This window comes from Engystomops pustulosus, chromosome 4 (genome assembly GCF_040894005.1).
Source record: "Engystomops pustulosus chromosome 4, aEngPut4.maternal, whole genome shotgun sequence".
NCBI classification, from domain to species: domain Eukaryota; kingdom Metazoa; phylum Chordata; class Amphibia; order Anura; family Leptodactylidae; genus Engystomops; species Engystomops pustulosus.
Window position 1 is genome coordinate 223,331,479 of NC_092414.1, and position 9,319 is coordinate 223,340,797.

The 9,319-nt window shown below is 40.2% G+C and overlaps 2 protein-coding genes across 2 annotated transcripts; both read right to left on the reverse strand.

Annotated features, from left to right (window-relative positions):
* Window positions 1-532: 532 nt before the first annotated feature.
* Window positions 533-1,438, reverse strand: LOC140128776 (olfactory receptor 11L1-like). The gene has a single exon (XM_072150479.1). It carries the CDS (start codon window positions 1,436-1,438, stop codon window positions 533-535), a length of 906 nt encoding a protein of 301 aa, XP_072006580.1.
* A 6,780-nt stretch (window positions 1,439-8,218) lies between these two features.
* Window positions 8,219-9,034, reverse strand: LOC140128777 (olfactory receptor 1468-like). Its single transcript, XM_072150480.1, has one exon. The coding sequence runs from the start codon at window positions 9,032-9,034 to the stop codon at window positions 8,219-8,221; it is 816 nt and encodes a 271-aa protein (XP_072006581.1).
* Window positions 9,035-9,319: the final 285 nt, after the last annotated feature.

Below are 9,319 nucleotides of genomic sequence, written 5' to 3' on the forward strand. Positions count from 1 at the left end.
GTAACCTTGCTGATGTTGGACTTAATAAATCAATGGCTGGACTTGGTCCTCTGGTGCTGACATTGTGAATGAACCAGGATCCTCATGTAAAACATCCATAGAAGACAAGCAGCATCTGCACTGACAAAATTGGGCTCATTTATTAAGGGTCCAAATGCCCTACTTTTGCCGGGTTTCCTGAATATTTCCGATTTGCGTCGAATTGCCCTGGGATTTTGGTGCACTCGATGGGATTGTGGCGTATCGATGCCGGCTTTCACGTGACAGAAATCGGGTTTGGGCCGTCAGACAACCGGCCCGATTCTGAAAAAAACGCGGAATTTAAAAAGCGATTTGTGTCGCAAGATCAAGCACCGGGACGAAGAAAGTGAACTCCGGCGGATCTCGGCGCAGCAGCGACACCTGGTGGATATCGGGCGCTCAACCTTAGTGAATCCCGGCAGACCCAAATTCTCATCGACAACACGCCGCAGGATCGCAACAGGACCAGGTAAGTAAATGTGCCCCAATGACTTCTCGAAATGTCCAAACATCAGAAGATCTTTGCAAAGGCTTCCTTAATGTCTTTATTTCTCAGGCTGTATATTATGGGGTTGATTAATGGAGTCAGCACAGAGTATAACATGGACAGAACTTTATGTAGAGCGCTAGATTTCCCCTTGTCAGGACTCAGGTAAACAGAAACTAAGGCACCATAGAATATGGAGACCACGGTCAGGTGGGAACCACAGGTGGAGAAGGCCTTTTGTCGGTGGCTGATGGACTGGATCCTGAGGATTGTGTGGACAATGTAGGCATAAGAGACGACTACGATAAGGAATGGACACAGGATCCCCAGGAAACTGAAGATGGTACACATGAGCTTAACTCTCCAGATATCAAAACAAGATAGCTGCAAAACAGGATCCAAATCACAAAAAAAGTGGTCAACGACTGACCTGCAGAACTGGAACTGAGATATACTTACTGTGATAGTTGAGGTTACAGCAAAGGCTAATGTCCAGGATATGACAATCAGCCTAAGACAAAGAATGTTATTCATGATAGAATCATAGTACAAGGGGTGACATATGGCCAGATATCGGTCATAAGACATCACCGTCAACAGGAAACACTCCGCTGCTTCGGAAGAACCAAAGAATAGCAGCTGCGTGAAGCATTGTGGTATGGACATGGAGGAGCCATTGTTCAGAACCACAAGGAGCATGTTCGGGATGATATCTGAGGTTGTCATGATGTCTGATATGGTGAGTTGTGACAAGAAGAAGTACATGGGGCAGTGAAGGTTCTTGCTGAAGGACACCACGATGAGGACCATGAGGTTACCTGATATAGTTGTGAGGTAAGTGATGAGAAGGAAGAGAAATAATGCAATTCTGAAACGATGGAGTTCTGGAAACCCAAGGAGATGGATGGTGGTGACATTGTTCCTTTCCATTCCCTAGGACAATATGATATACAGATATTGATATGCACATAAATATATAAGTGTCTTATAAATGGGAAGATATTTGTCCTGGGAGTCTGATAGAAGTAACTGTGGCTCTGGCTGCATACATGTGTTGTCTCCAGCTCATGTGAATGCTCATGATCCAAATGGTTGGCCCCTCAATGATCAGACACTTACATCCTTTCTTGCAGATATAGAATTGGGAGTTCACTTTGACTGCTTTTTAACCCTATAATACCTTTATATTATTTACCAGCCAGATAAACCTACCTAGAAAAGTATAAATGGGTTTAGGTTCCTAGGAACAGCAGGTAGATCTTCTACAGCTTGACTCAAAACAAGAGCACCACAAATCTCAGCTTCCCAGATGCCTCTTTTCGTACTACAGGTAGGATGGGGATTCAAATTTTGGTCAATGGTTTCAAAAAACACTGGGGCCCATTTCCTAAGAATCTTGCAAACTGCTCTAAGTGCTCTACCCATGTATAATGCTGGTTGCACCAGATTCACAAAGAACGTGCATCAGAAATCATGAATCTGGCACTTCCCTGCACTGGTCCGACAGAGTTCATCAACTTTTTTGTGGTGCACCTTTAACATAGGGCGTGCGACAGACTTTGCATGATAAATCTAGCGCACGGTCCGATTGAGCATCGGAACTGCCCCTAATTTGTGTTCGCATATGACATATTTGTGGTGCGGACACTTCTTAAATACCTGTGCAAGCAGTTTTCCTGGTGCAAGGCCCTTAGTAAATGTGCCCTGCTGAATCAAATTTTTGGTCAGAATTGAAAATTCTTTAAACTGGAAAGTCCCAATTGAAAATCTGTTGCAGGTCACCAAACATAATAATTAGTATTTTGTGCTGGGGCATCATATGGAGAGAGGATGCATTGAAAGAAAAAACACATTGGGGCAGATTTACTTACCCAGTCCATTCGTGATCCAGCGGCGCGTTCTCTGCGCTGGATTCGGGTCCGGCCGGGATTCATTAAGGTAGTTCCTCCGTCGTCCACCAGGTGGCGCTGCTGTGCTGAAAAGCATTGGAACGCCCTGGAGTTCACCGAGCCGGGCTTAGTGAAGGTAAGTGCAAGCTCCGCGACAGATTTTTTTGTTTTTAATGCGGCGGTTTTTCCGAATCCGTGGGGTTTTCGTTCGGCCACGCCCCCCGATTTCCTTTGCGTGCATGCCAGCGCCGATGCTCACAATCCGATCCTGTGCGCCAAAATCCCGGGGCAATTCAGGGGAAATCGGAAATATTCGGGTAACACGTCGGGAAAACGCGAATCGGGCCCTTAGTAAATGACCAACATTGTAGATTTTGTTCACTTTTATTGAGACATACAGTATATCAAAAGTAATAACCCATTGATGCACAGGAGAGAAGGAAGAGGTAAGTGGAAGCTCCTAGAAGCGATGTCGGTCCCAGGAAAACAAAATCAACTAAAACTAAGACTTATCTCCGGCACTCAGGAAATGATTTAAAAATTTTAATTTTTATTGATCCATTAAAAATTACAAAACACAAGATACAGGAAAAAGGTTTTTGAAGACGCATTGGGGTACATTTACTTACAAGGTCGCTGAAATTCACAGAAAGTGCATTGACTGCAGGAGCAGGATGGTGTCTCCAGCTGTCAAACACAGACAGAAACCCCTATAACAGTTACAGTGGAAAACTAAAAAAAAAAACACATTAAAAAATAATTTAAACAAATGTCCTGTATGACCTTACGGGGCACATATAAAGTTAAAAAAAAAAAAAAAAACTGTATATAAATAAATACATAGACAAACACATTAATATTTTCTATGATATCAAGACGACTGTCACGCAATAGGGAATTAATGTCTATGAATAATATCAATTTAATGGGGATTTCAGTTAAAATTTATTAGAAACATTTTTTTTTACTTTTTGCAACTTTAACCTCCAAAAAAAATCCTTTAACGTTTGTTAATTTATCACTAGCCATGAAAAAAGCCACACAAAATATTTAATCTATCATGCACAATGAAGTTATGGCAATTAATCCACTATGAATGAAAATTCCCCAAAAATAACGCTCACTATAGTCTTTATAAGCTTCGTCATTATGGGGTAAAACTGTCTTAACCTCCAAAGATCTGCATCCCATAAACCCAGAAAAGAGCGGATGTTATAAGGGCCAAAAAGTTGTTTCTTCATAAAAAAAAAAAAAATGAAATAAATATAAATGAATGAATCTTAAAATACAAATTGTAAAAATGAAATCAATTTGTAATAAAAGCAAATTAACAAACAATTTTAATAAAAATTTGGTGGTTAAAAATCAATCAATAACTGAGTTCTTATACTTACAGTCTATGGGCTCCAAATCAAAATAAAATAATCAAATACAAAAAAAATAGAAATGAAATAAAGCAAAGCGATAAATGATGGGAGATGTAAGACAGGAAGCAGCGGCCAATGTCCTGACTTTATATAAGGTGAGAGACGAATCCGGAAAATTCCCTGAAGAATCGGCTGATGATGTCTGGAGGCCCAAAGGCTGAGTGTAAGGACAACAACAATTATCCATAAGAAATATTTAGAAATAATTCTCTACAGCAAAAAGGAGAATCAATACAATCCCTGACATTACAAGTACAAATCAAATATTTCAAATCTCATTTTGACCCCTAAATCTTCACCCCCATCTATTACGTTTCCTGTCCACTACCCAGCAGGAAAAAAACTAATGATATTATAACTTTATTGTTCTAGTAGGAACAGTTCTGGTGAATACAGATTGATTTCGTTATATTGGGCAGAATTTATGAAGACTTCGGCTTTCCGGTGCCCACTAGATCGGAGACTATAGTAAATGCTTCAGGCAGAGCCCGCACACTGTCCAACCTGCTCCCCACCCTGATACTGCCCAAGTGGGGTTCGGGTGGGAAAATCTGTGGAAATTTCGGGGATGGGGAGATTTTCCTGCCAGAAAACTTGTAGAGTAGGCATAATAGACATGCACCCCCCCACCCCCACCCGTTGGCTTTGTTCTAATACTAAAGCATGAGTAGCCACATTTCAGGACTATAACATTTTGTTTCCCTTCTGGAGTTTTTTTTCAACCCCTTAACGCTCTGCGCCGTAGCTCTACGGCGCAGAGGTATACGGGATGTATAAAGAGGGCTCACGGGCTGAGTCCTCTTCATACAAAGATGGGTGTTTTTGCATATTGCCCGATCTATCAACATATAAAAATGGTTACAGCCGGCAGTGACCTCCGAGACGGGAAATGGCGCCCAAATGTCCGAAATGCGACTTTTACACCTTTTTACATGACATAAAAAATGAAATAAAAAATGATCAAAATGTCGCACAGACCTCAAAATGGTAGCAATGAAAACGTCGCCTCATTTCGCAAAAAATGACCCCTCACATATCTCCGTGCGCCAAAGTATGAAAAAGTTATTAGCGTCAGAAGATGGCAAAAAAATTTTTTTCTTTTTTGTACACATTCATTTAATTTTTGAAAATTTGCAGAGTCCACATGAAATTTGTTGCATGCCCCATGTTGAAGGTGCACCAAAAAAGTTGGTGCACTCTGTCGGGGCAGTGCAAGGGGCACCAGATTCATGAAGAATGGGCACCACAAATCCTGAATCTAGCGCCCCCTGCACACTACACAGGACACTGCACTTAGTGCAGTTTGCAGTTTTTAGTGAATGTGCCCCATTGGGCCTCAAAACTGTCTGAAAGCAAAACTGTTCTGGTTGCTCATGGAACCAATCACAGCCTAGCTTTAATTTTATAAACTGCTGTGGGAAAATGAAAGCTGAGCTCTGATTGGTTGCCATGAGCAACTAAAACAGTTTTCCTCTCAGACAATGTTGATCGTTTATTATTGGTTTCATATTTTTATTTGTTTTCTCTTCAAAGATCAAAGTTTGAACAACTTCTGTAACCTCAATGACCTAAAACAAAGTTGTAAAGAGCCATCGGAGATCCTCCAGAACTAGAGATAAACAAAATTTACAAACAATTTGCTTCAACCGTTTTGCAAATTCTATGCAAAAATTTAATGCAACCTGAATTTAATGATTGGAACTTTTTGCTGCCAAAGTCAGTTTTCACCTTCCTGGACAAGCCCTATTTCTAGAATCTGATATAAGTGACTACAGGCAGTCCCCGGGTTATGTACAAGATTGGTTCCATATGTTTGTTTTTAAGTTGAATTTGTATGTAAGTCGGAACTGTATATTTTATAATTGTAGTTCCAGACAAAAAATTTTTTTTGCCCCAGTGACAATTGGAGTATTAAATTTTTTTTGCTGTCATTGAACAAAGGATTATCAATAAAGCTTCATTACAGACACCTGACAGCTGATCATTACAGTCTGGGGCTATAGTAACATCCAGAGAGGTCAAAAGTAGTCACAGGGGGCAGAGGGGTCGGTCTGTAACTAGGGGTCATCTGTTATGTGTCCTTAAGTAGGGGACTGCCTGTTTAGTGTTTGAACTCTTGTTGGTGATTTTGAGATTTTGGAGGTTTTTTCATGGCACTTTGTTCTCCATGTTGCAAAAGTCGCCATTTTCAAACTTCTAACTTTCTGCTTTCCAGACACCAAATAACTTAATACCTAACATTTAGCAAATGTCTGCTTTACATTCATAATTTCCATAGTTTTTTAGTATTGTCTCATGTTTGTAAAATGCTACAAAGGGGAATGTGACCCCAATAAAGTCATAAATGAGTCAGGTGCCAGATGAAAAAACGCATCGGGCACAGGAAGCCTAACAAACTTTAGTGAAATTGATGTCTTCTGGCTTTATAAACTTCATATAAATAATTTTTCATCATCACTGTTCCTTCACTTTTGGTTTCAACCCCCCGTTTCCCATCTGTTCTCTATGGGGGAGGTAAGTACATGCACTAATTTTAGATCCATGCAAGTGCAGTGATTATTCTCAGCCCCTTAAAACTTAGATTTCTATTACTGAACAATGTTTATGTTATCTCACGCTCTAGAAAAAACCAAAACCAACGGTTTCGGTATAATGTTTTCATAATGGTTTAATAAATAAAAATACTATGTTTGGAAACTTTTCTATCCAGCACCGATTCAAATCCTAATGTTTTGTTAAGATTTACTTTTTAGTTGGAGAGGTTGTAGCTTGTACAGATACTAATTCCATGTCAATGTAGGACACTTTGATAATTTTCTATTGAACGTGTTGCCTATTTTTATGAAACACGATTGTGTGATTCCATGGATTACAGTAATGATTCTATTTGTAAACTTTATTTAAAGGGTTTGAGTATCCTAGTTACTCTGGGGAAAAGAAGGCCTGTGTGTGACCTATATCCAGGATTCTTAGGGTCCCCCAGAGTAGTTCATACTCTTCCCTCTTTTTTGAAATTTCCTTTTAGTCCTAAATGGTCCCCTGATGATTCACCGTAACTGGTGATGAAACGCGTAGGGAAGGGGAGGGCAGGGAGCACTTTTTCTTGATATACCAATAGGGCAATACAGTGCACCTGTTGAGGGACGACATGGGTACTGTCCTTGTCAGGGTGGGAGCAATTGGGGTTCTAGGGACTGTATAGTATTTAGGGTGAGAATACACAATATCCCCCTTACACAGGTCCACTACAGGGCTAAATATCCTGAAGCCCGACATTCGTCCTGGTAAGATTGCTCCATTTCTTTACTTTTATGCTGGTTTGTACATTGTGTGTATATGTGTACATTGTTTTTTGAGCTTTGTAAGTGACATTTTAAAATATTGATACTAGTAAAAGTAAAAGTTAAGTTTTAAAGGAAATAGTCTTTTTTGCTGTGTTGGTTTTGTGTTCAAGACTAGATTAAGACAATTGGATATTGTCAATGGAGATTTGGCTTTGGTCAAATTTAAAATTTAAATCCAAAATTACAGCACAAACTTCCATATTAATATACAATTTCTGTTAGTACAGAAGACTCCTGTCACATTCAGCTCATCCACTTAGACGCCTTCCTATGATTTTAAATCGGATTATAATTTGTTTAGAAGTAATGCATAAAAATGTGTGTAAATCAATGGGTTGCAAATATATTCACACCTCTTGAACACAAAGTACTGGTCTGGGTATCAGTCCCCAACCTCAACCAGTGACACAGTGACGTTGCACATTACCTGCATTTAAATTCCGCCAGTGCCATGATCATGAGTGTAAAATGCCGGGGGAGGGGTAGAGCCAACTTCAGCCAACGTCCAGGTTTGTGTTTAAGGGATCCGAACCCACGATGTAAGGCACAAACCCTAACAATGTGGTTTTGGGTCTGCTCATCCCTAATGTTAACACCACAATCAGGATGTCTATAAACATCAGTCTTGTGGTTCCAATACTTGGTGCACAGGAGTGATAAAATGAACATGTCCTCCTCCTTTTACCACTGTAAATGACCCCCAATAAAATTCATAAAAGTACATGTTATTTCTTCCCCTGGGGGTGGGTATATTCATAGAGAGTATCTTTGGTCCTTCTGGTCAAACATTTCCTCCACGTCACCTGATATGAGAAGCTAAAAAAGATTCTCATCATCACCAATATCTGCTCCTTCTCCCGAGCATATATTTGCTTCCACAACTGCATCATTAATTGATTATTCTCTGAGTTTAACCTCTGCCTCTAGGTCCAGAATAGTTTAAGTAGAGGTTCTGATGAAGTAGCAGGTCCACATTATATCTATTACTCAACAAAATTGAGCAATCGCTACTGCATTGTCAGAACTAGACCCCCAACCCAAGTCACTACTCTACCTGACAAGATGCTTGTGAATGTGATTCTGTACAGCCCTCTTTATATCATTATTCTTTAGGCTGTATATGATGGGGTTAATCAATGGGGTAAAGACCGTGTACAATAGCGATAAGATCTTACTGATGGTGGACGATTGTCTTCCAGAAGGCAAAACATAAACACTGAACATGGTCCAATAAAATATGAAGACCACAGTAAGGTGGGAGCTACAGGTGGAGAAGGCTTTCTGCCGGCCGCTTTTAGATGGGATCCTTAAGGTGGTGCCAATAATTCTGGTGTATGAAAATATAATGATAATTATGGGGACTAAAATTTCTGGAATACCCAGCAAAGAGACCTCCAGCTGAATATTGTGGGTGTCCGAACAAGAAAGTTCTAGTATAGGAACAGGATCACAGAATAAATGGTCAATGATGTTTGGTCCACAGAAGTTTAGCATCACAATGGATATGATGAGAAAGGACATTATGAAGAAGGCAAGTATCCAAGAGGCAACAGCCAATACCAGACAATTACCACTCGTCATGATAGAAGAGTAACGGAGGGGGTAACAGATGGCCACATATCTGTCATAGGACATCACCGTGAGGATAAAACACTCAGAAGCTTCAGAACCACCAAAGAAATAAATTTGGGTCATACAGCCAGTAAAGGTAATGGTTCCTCTCTGATACAGAAGAACGTGGAGCATATTGGGGACAATATCTGTGGGCAATAATATGTCATTGATAGAAAGTTGTGTCAGGAAGAAGTACATGGGGGTGTGGAGGTTCTTGCTGGTGGACACCAGGACGATGATCAGGAGGTTCATAATAATTGTAAAGCAGTAAACCACAATGAACCAAAAAACCATCAGAATTCTTATATTTTGACTGGCCTGAAATCCTAGGAGAATGAAATCTACGACTGATGTTATATTTCTCATCTCCAAGGTAGTGCTTACAATAGTGGTGACCCATGTGTCTGCTGTGGGGTCTGGGTATAGAGTGGGTCCGGTCCAAGAGGAATTTGTCCTCATTGATGGGGAGAATAGAAATAATTGGGAATAAGATCCTCCTGGGTCCTATGATATTCACAAAAAAGAAAGCAAAATAAA

Excerpts from the sequence above, each read along its gene's own strand:
- LOC140128776 (XM_072150479.1), bottom strand. The coding sequence starts at position 1,438 with ATGGAAAGGAACAATGTCACCACCATCCATCTCCTTGGGTTTCCAGAA.
- LOC140128777 (XM_072150480.1), bottom strand. The coding sequence starts at position 9,034 with ATGAACCTCCTGATCATCGTCCTGGTGTCCACCAGCAAGAACCTCCAC.